The sequence below is a fragment of the Pinus tabuliformis genome, chromosome 5_1, assembly GCF_031772625.1.
Source record: "Pinus tabuliformis cultivar Carrire ecotype Pingquan chromosome 5_1, CPIR1, whole genome shotgun sequence".
In the NCBI taxonomy this organism is placed as follows: Eukaryota; Viridiplantae; Streptophyta; class Pinopsida; order Pinales; family Pinaceae; genus Pinus; species Pinus tabuliformis.
In genome coordinates this window covers 576,705,732-576,724,890 of record NC_142305.1, presented here as the reverse complement: position 1 = coordinate 576,724,890, position 19,159 = coordinate 576,705,732, and the positions used below count along the sequence as shown (strand labels likewise).

The 19,159-nt window shown below is 34.5% G+C and overlaps 1 protein-coding gene across 1 annotated transcript in view; it reads right to left on the bottom strand.

Annotated features, from left to right (window-relative positions):
* Window positions 1-2,242: 2,242 nt before the first annotated feature.
* The window catches only part of LOC149166147 (bifunctional dihydroflavonol 4-reductase/flavanone 4-reductase-like), an 85,927-nt gene continuing 69,010 nt past the window's right edge, over window positions 2,243-19,159 (bottom strand). The window contains exons 5-9 of the mRNA XM_089430063.1: window positions 4,792-4,891; window positions 4,060-4,132; window positions 3,722-3,818; window positions 2,656-2,831; window positions 2,243-2,413 (exon numbers count right to left, since the gene is read on the bottom strand). Coding sequence (XP_089286189.1) covers window positions 2,243-2,413; window positions 2,656-2,831; window positions 3,722-3,818; window positions 4,060-4,132; window positions 4,792-4,891 — 617 coding nt within the window. The remainder of the gene's footprint in view (window positions 2,414-2,655; window positions 2,832-3,721; window positions 3,819-4,059; window positions 4,133-4,791; window positions 4,892-19,159) is intronic.

The window sequence follows — 19,159 nt, the reverse complement described above, 5'->3', positions numbered from 1 at the left end:
TCATTCGAGCAATGTCTAAATCCTTCTTCCCTTGGGCAGGGATGTCAGTCATTGTCCATTTCGGTTCGGTTCCCGCACAATCCAGGGTTCTCTCTGGCAAAAGTTCGGTTTCTTGCCCCGCTCAGGCAGAAAACCCATGTCAGGAAACCCAACACACTGAGCTTTGATTATTTAGTCCTGGGACTATTTTAACTTGTATATTTAATCTTAAGCCACTCGTCTCGCTATCTACAGACAATGGTTGCGCACGAACTTATGGTTTTGACTCTGTCATAAACTGTTTAATATTTCTTGTGTAAAGTTGAAGGTAACCCCGCAAGTCCGATTTGTTCATATGTTCTTGTTTAACCGTCCTCTCGGACGGAGTTTATCTACTGTTTCCAAGTTCATCATGCAAAGTTATTCCACTGAATAATTGTTACACTGTTATGAAGTTCCATTACTGTTATGATATTCCTGTTATATGATGAACTTCGTGTTGATGTGTTCGATTATGACACCCTTGCGGTCTTAGACAAGTTTTCAGTACTGCTTGAGTAACAGTTACAGGTAAGGGTTTACGTAAGAGTCGGACTGAGAATGCATGTAACCATAGTTATCATGCATTCCTTGGCGCACATATTTCTTATTCGTATAATAATAGAAAATGCGTTTTGTTTGAGTATTTAACTCGTGCATGCAAATGTTACAGGGGTCCGATTCTCACCTTATGAGATTCTTACGGCTCTCCTGGCTGGGGTTTAGCCTGCATTTAAGTTTCTTACCTTATGTAGACAACGATATAGTTTATTTGTATTCATCTAGCTGCGAGACTTACCAGTCCACCTTATGAATGGATTCCATGTTGTAGATGTGTATTACATTCTCCTGTCAAGGTTGCATGTTCTTTTCTTTCGATTCTTTTTGTACCGAATGTTTATTTCATTTTCTTGACATGTAAAATAAATAGAGGGTCTACGGCATTACCTCTTTCGTATTTATAGCCATTACTTAAGTAACAAGGGTTTGAATATTCTGATTTGTCTTACTGTTATTTCCAAATAGAATGCGAGGGCTTGATGTTTGTTTTTCTTCAAAATACGAATGCGTTTCGATCTCTGTCTATATTACAACAAATAATGTTTGTTTTTCTTTTTCTTTCTCAGTTAAAAATAACAGTCGAATAATCCCTACTGTTTCTATTTCTTCTCATAGAACATTATATCTTTTTAGCACAGAACAGTATAAGAGACATCTCAGTAAATAAATAGACACATAATAGGCCATACTTGCTACTCTGCAAACCTACTTGTTGTGCTTGTCAAACCACCTGTCCGTAGGAAGACTTCTCTTTGACCTTCCACACCCAAGCAATTGCCGGTCCTACTTGACCGCAATTACACTGGTCTCGCCAGTAAACGCTATCTGATCCTAACCAAACATAGCGTACACAGGAAAATTCTTTTCCTCTTATGCCATCTGATCCTAACCAGACATAGCATGAATCTCTTCTCTTCCCTCTGCCATCTGATCCTAACCAGACTTGGAATTTCCCCCTTTTTCCTCTGGGGTCTCAACTACCTTAGGGTAGTTAGGGTTCGATTGTATCTGATTCCTCAGTTACTAACCATGATTAATCATAACTCAGCTCAAATAGTACCAACACAATTGTTTTTCATTAACATAAAATTAATAACAGGATTATATATATTTTTCAAATAAATTCTTTGTTCAATAATTACTTTTACTATTTACTACATTAACTTTTCACAAGGGATGTTACAGGCACGCTCACTTGAAGGAACACAAAGGTGGCCCAGGTAGCATAATAATGCATCCTAGAGATGTAAATATGGAACTTGCTTTTCATCCACTACCATATGGTAAGTGGTGGTGAACTCTGGATCATTCTTGTACAATTATGACCATCCACAGGTCTTGTGGCCACAAGAGTTGAGAATAGTAGTTAGTGCCACAACTAGGGGTCGACTGAAGAAATTTGCAACATGATTGTTGTTTTCCTTCTTATACTTAATGTTCAAGTGGAATTGTCACAGATATGTAGACCACTTCTTATGGCAACCATTCTGCAACTTCCCTTGTGTCTATATGAACTGAAGAGGTTGGTGATCTATGTGAATGACCATTTCGTTCCATAAAATGTAATGTTTCCATTGTCGAAAAGCCTGCACGATAGAATAAATTTCTTTATCATAGGTGAGGTACTTTTGAATTGTATCAGAAAGTGTCTCACTGTGATAGGTCACTGAATGCCATTGCTAGGTGAGAACTGCACCAACAACATAGTGAGAGGCATAAGCTGACTGGCTGCTGCTATCGACGAAGTATAGACCACACGCCTCACTGATTTAGCTCGTGAGCAGGCATTCAACACATTCATTACTCCCTTCATAGCAGGCTGAACAAAATCATCCTACCTCACAATTTAAAAAAAAATGTAAGTTATTCGGATCTTTCGGTTTTTTATTTTATTTTAAAATTTATGACGAAAAGAATAAACTTAATTAAGCTGGAAGGTTTATTCTACAGTCTGGTATGCTGTTTAAAAAAAAAAAAAAACCTATACAAAACATTTAAAAATTTACACTCGAACCTCTAAACAATTTACACTCGAACCTCTAAACTTAGATTAGATTCTAGCTGTTAATAATTTACCTCTGTACACTTAAGAAAATTAGAGAAATCCATTGGACTGGTCACATGAAACACCCCTTGACAGCCCTCCACGGCGGAATCAAAGGCGTGCTCTTCACATAAATCTGCTTGGAAGAGCTTCAGTCTCTCTGCTGCCCTAGGCAATGGCAGCAGAGGCCCAATTTTTTCCTCATTTTCTGCATGCAAATATTAGAGCGAATTGACACTGTAAATTAGGAATTCACTGATCAATTGCGTTGAGAAGCTAATTTAGTAGATTAATAAAAGACATTATAATAACTCTATGGCTTTCTACAATCTCTTTTACAGTTCACTGAACTGTAAAATGTCCCTGCCCTTGTCTCTGACAAATTTGGCAAAAACTCCCTTCATACACAGGTAAATCTAAAATCAATATGAATATACAATAATAAATATAAAAATTCAATAGCAATCAGAAAACAATAATTAAAATCTACTTTTAAATCCATAATATCGAAAGCAATTATAATTAATCTAATTAAACATAGAATATATGTTATCTTTGAAGTCTACCCAGTTATGAATTACAATAATTATATTATAAAAATCTTGAAATTCAGAATTCAAATCCATATAATTCAAACTAATCACAATAACCTTATTATAAAAATCTATAACTCAACCACAATTATAGGAATTGTTTTTGCAAAATTTTTTGGAATTTTCTTGCTTGAATTTGGCAAAACAATTTGAGGTGAAATCTTAATTTGTGTTATTTAACTAGTTTATTGATTGTATATATGGATTAGCACCTTGAAAATCCCTTAAATAATTTAGATTGTGCACTAGTTACCCATGAAACTTGTGATTTCAATAAATTCCTGTAAAATTTTAGAGAAAGTACATACTCGATAACCTTATTATATAAACTCCAAAATTCAATATTCAAATCTCCATAACTCAAACCAAACCAAATAGTTATTATAAAAATTCCAAAATTTAAATATCGATAACCCAAATAATTATTATACAAACTCCAAAATTCAAGATTCAAATCCCCATAACTTAAGCCAACCCAAAAATAATTAATAATAAAATTAATTACGCAGATCTCGAAGTGTGGCGTTGACAGTGTACTCTCTGTGAAGAAGATTCTTGACGAGCCATGATCCGATGTATCCCCCTGCTCCTGTAACGCACATCTTCACACCACCATTCCTGTCACGCCCCCAATTCTTTTTTCATTAAATTGGCCGGGTGCGGCACCGCCTAAGTTATTAAGATGTTCCATCGTTAATAAACTTTACGAACTACGCCTTAACAATTCATAATACACATGAATTCATATTATTAATGTGCGGAAACCATTAACAATATAAAGATAATAAATCAAACTCGGCAATAATAATAATAATCAATTTTTTATTATATATGCAAAGTTACATGACCGGAAGCCGCACTCAACCTACGTTCCATAAACGGGAGGGCGCCCGCCCGTGCAAGAGCGCACGGCGGTCTGCCAAGACTCCACCAAAATACGACTTTACAACATATAACATATACACCTCTTGTGTCGTTGGGCGGGCGGGCGCACCCATGCACGAACCCACCGCCGAACCACAACACACAACAAGATATACAACCGTGTGGTGGCGACCGACCGCACCACACAACCGACTCACACCCGGAACGCCCGACTCGGCGGGCTCATCCAACCGCTCGTCGTATCACACTTCTGCGCCCTTCTTTTCTGCGCACTCCTCTTTGTGCATTGGAGCAAGAGCGAAGTTCGATGTCCAAATGAATTGCAGCCTCACCAATATATATGCGCACAATGGTTGTGCGCCCAACCTTGGCCGACCTCACAATCATAACAATGAGCGCCCTCATACTTGGTTTGTCCACTGTCAGCTCGCCCCAAGTGTGGGTAGGCTCATTGCACACTCATCCATCGCATATACATAACTGCCACAAGTCATATTACTCTGCGCGCCTATATGCGATGGTGACCAACACTTAGTCAAATTCGCGAGTCGGAGGAGCGCGCGCCCGGTATGAACCGCAGGGCGTTACAATTCCCTTCTTGGATTTCCATTTTTAATGGAAGGCACATAGAAGCATGAATACGCAGTGAAAATTAATATCGCGGATAGATATGAGTAACTTGCTTTGCACTCGACTTCTGCCAACTTATAACGAGCAATTGGGTCGAGCCTGTTTCTGGTTGTCGGAATCCAAGGACGTAAGCCGACGTAATTGTCTTTTAGGATGCGACCTGTTGAATATTATTTTATCTCATTTAATGACTAAGATAAAGAAGTACTGATTTATTTAGTGTTTTAATATAAAATTTGTCTTCAGTGTGATTTTTTTGGAAGTTTTTGTTGGGTTTTTCTAGTTTAATTTCTCTAAAATCTTGCAAGAATTTATTGAAATTACAAGTTTTATGGGTAAGCTTTGTACAATCTAAGCGCCATAGGGGTTTTTCAGGGTGTTGAATCCATAAATAACATATATCAAAATTTCACCTCAAATTTTTCTGCCAATCCAAAAAATCACACTAAAAACAACTCCCTTAATATATGGTTCATATTATTTACCTTAAACTATAAATTAATTGACTTTGATATTCTAAGCATTATATATTACGAGCTAATATTAAAAAAAATACACTAAAAATAACTCCCTTAATATATGATGCTTGTCATTTACCTTAAACTATAAATTAGTTGACTTTGATATTCTAAGCCTTATATATTTTGAGTTAATATTAAAAAACAAAATGACTTTTATAAATCAATTTTAATTAAAATTTTATAGAAATTTTAAAAACTTAAATTTAAGTTTTTTAATGACCCGAATCTATTTATAAATTAAAAATGTATCTAAAAAATAAAAAATCTCTATTTTATTTGAAATTGAATCACTAAATTTTAGTTTAAAAAATAAAATAAAAATATTTTATCTATAAATTAAATTTTACTATTTAAAATATTATATAAATAAAATATAATAAAAATATAAATTTTTTAATAAATTTAAAATGTTAAATCTAAGATTTTTGTGATCATGGATTAACCACATTATTAGGATTTGGTTGAGTTTTCAAACCAGCTAATGTGGTCTAGTTGATTCGAAATGTCAACCAACTTTTAATAATATAATTAATGTGAAAAACTAGATTATGTTTTAATATTCCATAGATAAATATATACACATTTTAATAAATTCTAAAATAGAATAGAATAGGTTAATTATATATTTTAGAAAAGACGAGTGATCATTTACATATGGTTTACTTTTAATATCCACTTACGATTATCATCAATATATCATAACTAAATTGATTCGAAATACGTGGGAGAAAAATTTCTCTTATATGATTTGTACCGAAAAACTTTTCTTAATTCATTATAGATCACTCATTTTAGTTAAAAGATATAACTAATTATAATATTTAACCTTTAATGAAAAAAATATTATCTATAATAAAATCTACTTATATAAATTCAAAATAAAATATATTTGAGTTTTCATATTCTATAGATAATACATTACCGGTCAATAATATTTTATATATATATAAATTTAATAAATTTTAAAATAAAATATATTAATTATATATACGAATCATCATTTTCCATCAATATAATAAATTTATTAAAAATATTATACAAAGAAATATGATCAAAATATAAAACCTTTACTAAATTTTAAAATAGAATTAATTTTAAAAGAAAATATATTAAGTTTATTTAGATTAAATGATCTAAAAATTACAAAATTCAGGATTGAATGAAAATCTATTTTATTATTTATAATAAAATTTAATTATATGTAAAATAATAATATATTTTTATTTTTATTTTTGGGTTTAGAGGAGATAAGTATGTGAATGGGTGTAATGCTAAGGTAGTCTCTAGTGAAAAGGTCACTAGTGTGAAATTTTATGGGCAAAAATCTAGTCATGTTAAAGGTTGGTGTGGCCTAAGCAGGTGCCCGGTGTGATCCTTGGGTGACTTTGACTGCCTAGATGCCCATGGGTTCCAGCTACTCAAGCCGCATGTTAAGCATCTATGGTGATCTCAGAACTTACATTACTTAGCAAATGATATATATATATATATATATATATATATATATATATATATATATATATATATATATATATATATACATAGACAAACTTTTATTTTCATTAATTTTTTTTTGGTAAATAATGGTATAATTTTTTATTAAATATGTATAAGATTTTGCTCATTAACTTATTTTCAACCAATAATTTATATTCAATAAATATCTTCCCATGGGTCATAGAGTAGATGGGTGACATAGTTTTTTGTTAAGAAACTCTAGGTTGAAAAGACCATTGATTTGAAACTCTACGAGAAAAAATCCAACCATGCTAAGGGTTGGTGTGGCTCAAGCTAGATGCAATCGATGAGTGATTTTGATGGCTTACATGCCCTTGGGTCACAATTAATCAAGCCACAAGTTAGGTGTTCTAGTCATCTTAGGACTCACATTACCTAGTAAACAGAAAAATATTTAGAAAATATCTAATATTATATTTAATTATTATTAAAATTAACAAATACAATATTATGAAAAAATTTGAGTTTCGATTCTGGGCCTTCATAGGGTTCAACTGTTTTTCTCTGTCCCAGGGTTATTAAGCATCTCTATCAATTCTCCTTGGTTCATTAGTCAAAGGATGAGTGTTCTGCAAGGGGTGGTCGGACACCCCTCCTTCTGAAATGTTGTGGAAGGGAAATTGAATCCAATTACAAATAAAGGAGATCAACTAGGAGGTTTTGGTTCTTCATTGGATTTACCTATTTTAGGAATGAAATGACAAGGCAATCTGAGGGGAAAATGTATCCCAAAATCCCCTCAAAAATTTGTCATACCTCCAAAATGTCTGGAAGATCATTGCGAGAGGGTGAAGGACCATGTGTTTATCTGCAAATTTATTGGAGGTTTGCCAACAAAGAAGGAATTAGAAAGGTAGATTATGCAAAAGTTGCAACCGAAAGGGGAAATTGATTTAAGATTGGGTCCAAATGGCTTCTTCAATGACATTTTTGCTAATTTGGAAGATAAGGCTAGGGTTTTTGAGGGAGGTCCTTAGTTTTAAAATAATTTCAGTTGATACATTCGCCATTGCGAGGAATGTTTCAACCTAGATAAAGAGGATTTTTTGTCTGCTCCAGTATCGGTAAGATTGTATTCCTTACCTGTTGATTTATGGGTTCCTAAAATACTGGAGGGTATTGGTAATGTTTTAGGTCGTTTTATTAAAATGTCAGAGATGACTCGAAGAGGCAAAAATATGTTTTATCCCCATCTCTGCATCTACATGGATATCTCCCATCCCTTGTAGGAATCTATCGATCTTGATTACCAAGGTGAAATCTGGTCTCAAACTTTAGATTATGAAGATGTACCTTTCCGTTGTTGACTTTTTCATGAACATGGAAATTTATTTCGTGACTTTCCAAGATGGAAGAAAGATCACGAGAGTGTTGGATCATTGGGAAACGAGGGTTTCACAAAAGTTCCATCAAGAAGGTAGAATTCTCAAGCTAGAAACTAGGCGGTGAAATTGACAATCACAACCAAAAATACTTTTGAACCTTTAGAAGAAATGGAGGAAGATCATGGAATGGATGTACTAAATGATCTCCCTATGTTGGAGCAAGCTCTGATGTTAACACTAGAGAAACCACCTCCGAAGAGGAAAACACCAGACGGCGCAGTGAATGCAAAGTTTGAGGAGAATTTCTTTGATATGTTTGGATTGAGGAAGTGGTACAATTATCCAAGCAACCCCTGTATCTCTTATAGAGGAAGAACGTGCTTTGGTTGGAATCCTGAATGATTGGGTTGAGAAACATTTGGTTGAGTTATCAAAGGAACAACGAGAATAGTATGCAATGACATACATTGAATGGAAAACTTGTCAATGAAAAATATCTTAGGAAAAACGTGGTGTTTTCTTTGTAAGTGAAATAAAAAATAAAAGTAAGGATCTATTGATTAAAGATATTGAAAAGGACACCAAAAGAAAGGGACGAAAATTGAAGCATAATTTAATACACGATACCCGGGAAGAGGTGGTTAACTTAGGTCAAATGACTGTAATCCTAGATTTTTTTCCACCTTTTCAAAAATATTAATGATTAAAATTCTTTCATGGAATATGAGGGGCCTAAATAGCAAAGGGAAAAAACGATTTTTGAGAGATGGAGTGATCTGGATTTATGAAGGAACAAAATGAAATATAGATATAAATAGAAACCTAGAGATATAGCAAAATAGAACTTCAATTCATTAATAATAAAGTATTGAAAATTGTTTACATGAATAATGGAAATAAACTAACTCAAGGGGTGATATCTTATCTCTGAGAAGTGATTTGGTGGTTACATGCCTTTTGCATTGTGTTATAATGAGGCCTGAAGGCCTATTTATTATTGAGAAACAATGAAAAACCATAAACATCCAAAAACCTAATGATGAGCCCCAGTATTGCAACAAGAATACTACAACTCCCAAGGCTACCAACTTAAATTATCAACTCGGGGTTCGTACAAACTTAAGAGGTGTTGGAACTATATGGGAAACATAGAATGTGTCCTTCTTTCATTGATCTGATGTAATGGAGTGAATGCCATGAAATCAAAGTCTAAACTAATTGTAGAATTGGAAATGTTACTTTGTAAAGAAATTAATCCTAGGCAAAAACAACAATTTGTAATTGAAATCCTTAGAACACGAATTCAAATAAATGATCCTAATATACTTTGTAAAAAGTCATCCCTGATTGGTTTTTATTCTTCCTCAATCATGGATTTAGAGCCTAGGAGTTATGATTCAAGCTTAAGAGATAAAAACCCAGCTTTTGGAGCAAATCTAGTCAAGTTTACATGTGCTACAGGAGTGTTACAGGAGGTTGCTATAGGTGAAACATAATTGCTACAGGAGGAGACAATTCACCGAATGACCAAGTAAATAAAATGAAAATGGGATGGGAAAATTTTTATATTACGTAGGATGTATTGGGTCTCCATTCCAAGTGGAATCACTCCAAAATATTGTTGTGAACACATGCTAAAAAATAGCAGAAAATTACTACTCTAAAAAATGGAAATTCAAGAACTAGTGAGCTAGTTAACCTATCAAATGTGTAACCTAATTAGGTGAAAATGCAATGGGGTAAATTTTGTTATTAAATTGAATGTTTTTATGACCTAATACAAGTAGAATCAACTGAAATGAAGCTCATTAATACATTTTTAAAATAGCAAAAAATTAGTACTGTTTTGCTACAAGGGATTTCCAAAAATTCTAGATTTGTGAACTAGTAAACGAATCCATGTAGCTCAATGATGAAGATGAATTTTCAAAGTTTTTCTAAGGATGCATCATTCCTGTGACTCTGTAAATAACCTACAAAATAAATTACTTTAATCATATCACCCAATCCTACAACAAAAGAAGCATCAATACTAAATGCAGAAATAGGAAAAACAAGAATAAGAGATCCATGTGAATAAAAACTAAAAAGAAGAAAAAAAAAATTACACAAAAGAGCTTTGAGGCTCTTGGGATGGAAAATCTCAATGATACTCAGAATCCTATGAAGGATACCAAGCTTTAGAAGTTGAAAATGGCACAAAAATCCATTATTTGAATCAATCCAAGTACATCCCTACTAGAAATGAAAGTGGAGCTGCAAAAATACAAGTTTTCTCCACAAGAAGACTAAGAAATACATGCCTCTAGAGGAAAATTCGAATTGGTACTTACAAAAAATGATGAGGAAGCATTATACTTGAAAGGAGGAATATTTCCCCTCCAAAATCCCTCAAATAGTGGATCCGGTTCCCAACACTAGGAATCTACATTAAATGATAGGGAACACATACCTAGATTTTCTTAATCACTGGAGCTCTAGAATTTGTGCAATAATTTCATAATATCTTATTGTTTTATTATCCAATCTTGATCCTCCTGTAGTAGGGAGAAAGTCCCTAGATTATCTCCTCCAAATCTTCATAATCTTCCCAATATTCTGACAATACTCTACAAAAATAAATAATATTAGGCACAAATATGAAATTATCTCTAAACCTTCCTAATGAACATATTAAAGCTAAAAACCCATTCTTAAGTGTGGAAGGAGAGGTTTAATATAGCCTTCATGTGCCTAAGAAAGGTTAGATGGGCCTTAATTTGTGTCTAATTTGGAGGCCCATCAGCTAACCCTAGGAGATGAAGCACCAAAATATTGTGGGCCCCATTGGGGTAAATTCGTACATCAACTTCCTAGGGTCGTAACTTTCGCATATGATCTCAGTTTGACACATATGATACCTCATTAAATAGATTTATCTGTGGAATAAAAATTTCGACTACAAAGTGAGTCAAAGACTCACATTTTTCCGTTTTCCAAAAAACGTCATTTAGGGCCTCAAAACAGCTCTAGAAGTTCATAACTAGAAAAATGACCAAAAATAGTAAATTGTGCTACAATTAAAGAAATTGAAAGAAACAATGGTGGGGGTCCAAGTGGAATAGGCAGACAGCCACCAATATCCACCTGGATAAGTCCTCCCCCCTTAGGAAGTAATGGTCCCCATTGTATTGAGTGGCTCCATGAGATATGGAAACTTTTGTTGAACTTGGTCCCTGGTGAGCCACTTGCCTTGGTGCAGGAGTTGGCCAGTTTTGACAGACTAGTATGGTTGGATCTCCTGTTGGTGAGTGTTCTTGATCCGCGTGTCCATGATCCGATTAGTTGCGGCATGTTCCATGCAATTTTGGTTTAGTTCTGTTGCTGTGAGTTGTTCTGCAATGTCTAATGTGTCCTGTAATGGTGGAAGGTATGGCCGAAGGCGGTCCACATTGAACACTGGGTGCAGGCCAAGGAATGGGGTAATGCTGAGCTCAAAAGAATTATTTCCCACAACCTTGGTGATGGTGTAAGGCCCATATCGGAATGGTTTGAGCTTTTGATGAGCTCCGGTAAGATGTTCTTTCTAGAAATGAAACCAAACTTTTTCACCCACCTGAAACTTGTGTGTCACCCAATGTTGATCATGTCATTGCATGTACTTGGCATTACACTTATCCATGATGTCGTGCACCTGTTTGTGGATGTGTTGGATGCGTTCTATAAATTGGGTTGCTTCATCAACCTCAGACTATACATGTGTGGATTATTTATGTGTGATCGCATGAGGCATGGAAACATCAATCAAACACAATGGTTAAAACCTCAGACCCACTTGAAAATGACTACGACTAGTCAAGCTATGGAGAGCTCTCTTATAGTTGTGTTGCACATAAGGAAGGCTCTCATCCTAGGTTCATGGAGGCTTGTCGTTGTACATGCTTAGGATGTGCATTATCATCTTGTTGATGACGTCTGTTTGGCCATCATTCTAGGGATGGAATGCAGTCAAATTGGTGAGCTTAGTGTCCAATAATGTCTAGAGGCTCAACCAAAACATGCTTAGGAACCTGCTATCTCAAACTGATATAATGGTTTATGGGATTGCAAAATAGACCATACCCATTCAAAAAAGAGTTTGGCAGTGTTCTCTGTTGTGATTCTCTTCTTGCAAGACGATAATATGGCCATATTAGAAAATATGTCCACGACCACAAACACACAATCATTACCATGCACGGTAAAAGGGAGGCCTGACATATAGTTCATGGAGATGGATTCTCAGGTATGGATGGGAGTAGGTAGATTAGTGTACAAGCCTTTCTTCTAGATGGTTGGATAAGTTGGTGATGACACAGGTAGTGTAGGATTTGATATATTTTCCAACATCCCATCAGATTTTTGGTCAATAAAAATACTTTTGTAGTACAACCACAATTTTCTCGATGCCGAAGTGTCCTACAACCTGACTATAGTGTGCCTCCCAAATAAATTTGGCACGCTCGCTTGAAAGAACACAAAGGTGGCGTAGGTAGCATAATAATGCATCCTAGAGATGTAAATATGGAACTTGCTTTCCATCCACTACCATATGGTAAGTGGTGGTGAACTCTAGATCATTCTTGTACAATTATGACCATCCACAGGTCTTGTGGCCACAAGAGTTGAGAATAGTAGTTAGTGCCACAACTAGGGGTCGACTGACGAAATCTGCAACATGATTGTTGTTTCCCTTCTTATACTTAATGTTCAGGTGGAATTGTTGCAGATATGTAGATCACTTCTTATGGCAACCATTGTCCAATTTCCCTTGTATCTATATGAACATAAGAGGTTGGTGATCTATTTGAATGACCGTTTCCTTCCATAAAATTTAATGTTTCCATTGTCAAAAAGCCTGCACGATAGAATAAATTTCTTTATCATAGGTGAGGTACTTTTGAATTGTATCAGAAAGTGTCTCACTATGATAGGTCACTGAATGCCATTGCTAGGTGAGAACTACAGCAACAACATAGTCAGAGGCATCTGTCTTGATTTAAAATGGTGTTGCAAGTCTAGAAATGTGAGTATAAGTACAGGGAAGAGGTGATGCTTCAGCTCATCGAATGCCTTATGTTGAGACTTGGACTAGAAAAACTTTGCTTTCTCTCTGCCCTTAGTAACCTGACTTAAAGGCCAAGTGATATGCGAGAATCCCAATACAAACCTCTGATAAAAATTGTTAAGGCCCAAAAAGTTTCAAAGCTTTGTGAGAGTGGTCAGGGATGGACAATCTCAGATGAATTGGATCTTAGCGAAATCCATATGCACACCTTGCTCATCTATGATGTAACCAATATATTGGACCTGACCCATGCTAAAGGTGCATTTCTCTAGGTTGGCACATAGTTTGTGCTGCCACAGGGTCTGAAGGACCTGTTGAATGTGTTTCAAGTGCTCTTCCTAACTCTTGTTGAAGATAAGAATGTCGTCCAGATATACAACCACAAACGAGTTGGTGAAGGGACACAAGATGTCATCCATTAACCTCATAAAAGCAATAGAGGCATTTTTCAACCTGAAAGGTATGACCAACCATTCAAAAAGGCCTTCCTTGGATTTGAAGGTGGTATTCCATACATCTATGGGCTCTATTGGAACTTGGCGATAGCCATACTTTAGATCAATCTTGCTAATATACTTAGCCCCATCGAGTTCATTAAGAAGGTCATCAATCCTAAGGATTGGATACCTGCTCCTGATAGTGATTTTTTTCAGTGCCTGATAACCAATGCAGAGCCTCCAAGTCCCATATTTCTTCTGTACAAGTACAATCAGGCTCCCACAAGGTGAGGAACTTGGTCAAATATTCCCTTTTTGCAACAACTCTTGGATATGCCGCTTAATCTCTTCATTTTCCAGAATGGAGTAGCGGTATATCGACCCATTGGTTATAGGTGCTCTGGGGGTCAAATCAAATGAATGCTTGACTTGATAGTGTAAGGGCACCCCTGTGGGTGAGGAGAAGATGTCCTTGTATTATTCAATGATCTTATTCAACTACTTCTATTGTGTAGAGGAGCTTGTTAGAAAATTAGAAAGACAGAAATATTTTCTTTAGTTGTTAATTACTTGTGATATATTTGCATTCTTTGTATCTTTCTTATGTTATTATTTTATCTTAGTTCATCCGGAAATTATCAAAACAAAATATGAAGATTAGGGACACCATATGTAGGCGGATAGTTAGGGCTGAAACTCATATATAGGGGAAAACCTAGTCAATAAATCTTCCTTCAGTAATTCAAATTGAGATGGACCAAGACCCTAGACTAATAGAATTTCCTGTTGGACAACTTAATTGCTTAAATTGCTTTCATTAAATTATCAACCAGGGAAACTCGTAAGCTTGTGATGATGCTAGCAAAATATATGCAGGAGTAGGCAACTAACTCTATGACTAACTAAATGATTTCCGATTCAATATAATATGCAAGGAAGAGGCTCCTGATTGAGGAGGTCCTAGTCGTCCTTCCCTATAGTATTATAGATTGAAAAGAAATCATTGATTGCATAAAACTAGAAACTTGAAATAAAGACAAGAGAATGAATTTAATTGTTGTTCAGATTCAAGTAGAGAGAGAGACTAACTTAGTCTCTTGATTGTTCCCTCATATATTGATCCAAACTAAACTAATATTCATTCATAAGCATAATAAATGAAATAACTTGAAACTTAAAAGCAAAAGAATGAATTTCAATTATCATGCAAATCAAATAGAGAGAGAGCCTAACTTAGACCCTTGGTTGTCCTCTCATATGCTGATAAGATTTTAATTTAAAACTCATTCATCAATCACAAACAAACCCTCAAACATCTAAGCAATTAAATGAAATAAGATCTATTATGAAATAAAATGTTTCTTTGATCCTTTTAGAGTGAGCTCAATTCTCCTAAGAACAAAGTGACAAATTATTCCATATACTACATTAAGACAATTTATATCTAAAACTATATAATGGAAATTTATGTAAAATGAAGCTTTATTCTATTCCATCATAAGTTGGATACATGCTCCAAGAGTCCTCCCCTTGGAATGGAGGAGGTGCTCCTATTTATACAAAAATTTAAGCAACTAACTCATTAATGGGGATCCACTAATCCCTCATATGGTTACAACTAATATGGGACACATATTCCTTTATCCATGATTTTTCTCCATGAGATATGCTTGACCCCTATCCCAAATATCCTTCAAATCTTCAAGAGAATTCGAATTTGAGTCTTGGAGGCCACATAAGAGTATCTTGGAACCTTCCAAATCACCTACACATGTCACCAAACTCATTCCACCTTTAGGTATAAGCAAATACATGTTATTTTTCTAACTTTTAATCATAAATTCACTTTAAATACTTGAAATTAATAACTTTGGAAAATGAAAATATAAACCCATATGGTAATGGAAATATAGGGTTATGTAATGATAATGTGATGAAATGAGGTGACAAAATGAGGATAAAGGTGAAAATGGAGTGAAAATGTATGCTAATTTGGCGGCCCAACATACCCCCCAACTTAAGTTATTGCATGTCCTCATGCAATCTATTACATTGATCATGATTTGATCTTTTAAATTGTCTTGCTTTTACATGAACTTTGGCTGATATTGATTTTTTTAACTTCACATGATTTTCTTTTTGACAACTTTGTTCCTTTTTGCAAAGTCTTCTTTCTTGAAAAACATTTGATTGCAACATATTATTTTAGTTGGTTCTTGTGTGACAACCAAAATTTGATTAGTATTGGTTCTTGTGTAACAATACTTTCACTATTTTTATGTTGCATCAAAAGACTTTGAAAAAATTTAATCAACCATTGATCCTTCGATCATTATTTGAAAAACATGTAATGTTTGAATCATAATGTAATAGTAATTGTTTGGAGAAAGTATGTTGGTTAGGATGATATGTGTAGAAAGGACATATATGACATATGGAAGGTGATAATGGAGTATGAATGGTGAATGTGAATGAACATGGTGAAACATTTTCCAAAAATTATAATTTTAGTATTAAAGGAATTGTATGATAAAAAGCTAGAAAAGAACATACCTTTACTTACCAAAGTGGACAAACTGTGTATATGTAGAAAAGTGTAGCTCCTGCTGCTGAATCATGGAATGGAGAATACAATAATGTGATCTGTGTCCTGGTTGCATACATGATGGATGAATCGTAAATGTGGATCCTTTATTATTGTTGAATCTGCTACTGAACCATATAGTCTTCATGTCGTTCCATATCGTGGCACAATTCTTTCCATGTGAATAAATGTGTCAATGTCGAACATGGAAAGAAGTTATTGGATCACCGACCATTGATGAATGTCGTTAACCAATGCGAGGCAAACTCACCATTAATTTCAATGAGTGCCAAGGTATCTAAGTACATTTTGTGAAGTGCGAATAGATGAGCCGATGTCGAGCCACTTGCAAGATCCAATGATCAAGGGAGATTAGTGTATTCCCATGATTGTTGGGGAGAGAGCTTGTCATTAAGGCATACAAGCCTCAAGGTACTAATAATGACTCTAGTCTTTATCCCAGATAAGGTGTTGAGGTCGATGGGTCAAGACTTGTTAGAAGGGAGGCCTTAAGGAATTCTCCATCATCTAACATGAGTATGAAATAATGATTTTGAAGGACCATAGATGGAAAATTTGCATTGAAGCATGGTTTATTTGGAAGAAAAGGAAAATGGGGTGACTCAGCTTTGTAAGGGAGCTCAATGACTTTATTCATGGGTTATAGGTTAGTGAAAGAGACAGGAAAATGATTGTGAAGGAAAATGAACAATGGATCAAGGTTTTATTTGAAAACATGAAAAAGAAAATGGAATGGAAAATTTATTGACTAAAGAAGTGGGAATGCAATGAATTTTTTATTTACTAAAAAGGAGTAGAAATATAATGGCGAATGTAAAGGGAAATGAGGCGAATGTTTATTAACTGAAGAAGCATGGATGCAATGGAGACACTAGCATCTGAAAGGCTTGCAAGTGATGAATATGATGACACTCTCCCCCTTGGCTTACCCAAACGCATGTCTTCATGCTTGAAATGGGGTCTTCAAAAGACACCGTTTGTTTGTGCTCATTTGTTTATCTTCCTCGAACCTGCAAAAAATTAGTACTTTTTCTGCAGTGAAATGTAAGTTTATCATAATAGAGAGGTGATCAACCTCTCTATTTATAACATTTACAAAAAGAAACTGAGAATTGGTACTAATGAAACAAATTCTTGAAATAAAAACCAAAAGAATTTTTACCTGTCTCGAAACTAGTGCCTCATTTTACATGTTATGTCTTGTCAGAATTTTCTTCAATCTTGAACTGTTTCAAACTATTTTGAAAGCTTTCTCATTGTGTAGATCTCGCCAAGACCTTTCCAATGACGCTTGAATCGTCGAAATCCGATGTCGTATGAGAAAGTTGTGCTTATTTGAAATTTGGGTGAAACAGTGAAGTTTGTCATAAGGTTTCTCAGTTGCAGGATTGCGCCCTTCCTGCACCTAAAAATTCTGTCTATCTTCTTTGGCTGAGCCATGGCATAAGATTTTCCAGTTTTTGATGCCTTCCGATTTTATTCCTACCAGATTAAAAGAAACATGATCATTCTGTATGAAAACATGTTAGTAGAAATGAAATGTAAATAATCAATTTATCTAGAGAATTGCAATCGACTTAAAGAAAACATGATTGTGATGTAGTGGCTTCTATCCATGCATGCTCAAAGTAGGAATATTTTTCAAAGGCTCTTCTTGCATCTTCTCCCTCGCAGCATCCCTACTTTCTTCCTAGGAAACCTTTCTGCATGTAGTACCCATTCTTGTCTAGTGCGAATGCCAATGCCAGAGTGACCAATAGAAAATCCACCACACAATCTGCAAAATAGGATCTACTCAACGGATTTGAATATGGATTTACGCCAATTTTTGTTCATTGATCGGGGGCAAGCTTGACAGAATGTGGTCATATGTATTAGGAACAACTTGCTGACTTGAATAGCTTGAGTTCTGTTTTGGCTGACAGTTGTTTAAAAATTAACTTATTTCAATTAAACTCAAATGCCGTGATTCAGGGGATTTTTGTAAATTACAACTTAATTTTGAATGTGATTGAACCACATGGCAGCTGTTGTGATTGAACCCATGATCTTTGCCAAAGAATTTGAACGATCCATTGATTGGGGTACACGTGTCTAGTTAACAATAGTCCAGCAAAATATTTATTCAATTCGAACTTGTCCACCCCAAGAAAAAACTGATCGAAATTCTACATGTTACGATTTTAATTGTTGATCAAACCATCAGAAATTTTGTGCGTAAAGGAAATTTTTTTAATTTTCAGGTTGTGTTGGAGTTTATTCAAGGAGAAATCCCCACGAAAAATTCCAGACCCACGGCTCAACCTGTACATTCACATATCATAACACTGTGCAATAAATTGATTTCGATTTGTTTCATATGAACCATCGATTAATTCATTCACCATATCGATTTCGATTTGTTTCATATGAACCATCGTTTAATTCATTCACGTTTCCATGGTTTCTTTAATGTATTGTTTTATTTTTAATTTTCATATGTAATGCATTCGTTTTGGTTTTTTTTTAATTCTTTATTGTTTTTTAAAATGTGTTTTATTGTTTTGTTTAATATATATGACTTTTTGTTTTGTTTTTATTTTTTAATTTGTTTTTAATGTTTTGCATTTTTTCTATGGTTTGTATTTTATTATTTTATTTATTAATGTTTTGTTTTTATGTTTCATAAATAAATAAAAAAGAAATCAAAAATCATTTATTTAACAAATAAGTTGGAGATCATTTTTTTACAATCAATAGCAATTTTAGATCTCCTAGTTATTTATCTAGATCTATGATTTTTATTGTAAAATTTCAAGGCTAACTTGTTCAATTTCCTTTTCTGATCTTCCAGGTCGCAACAAGGCGCAGGAAGAGAGCATACTTCGGAGTTTTGTCAATTCTTTATACATTTGAAATTTTGAATTTGAAACATAGTAAGAAGAATTGATCTCAAA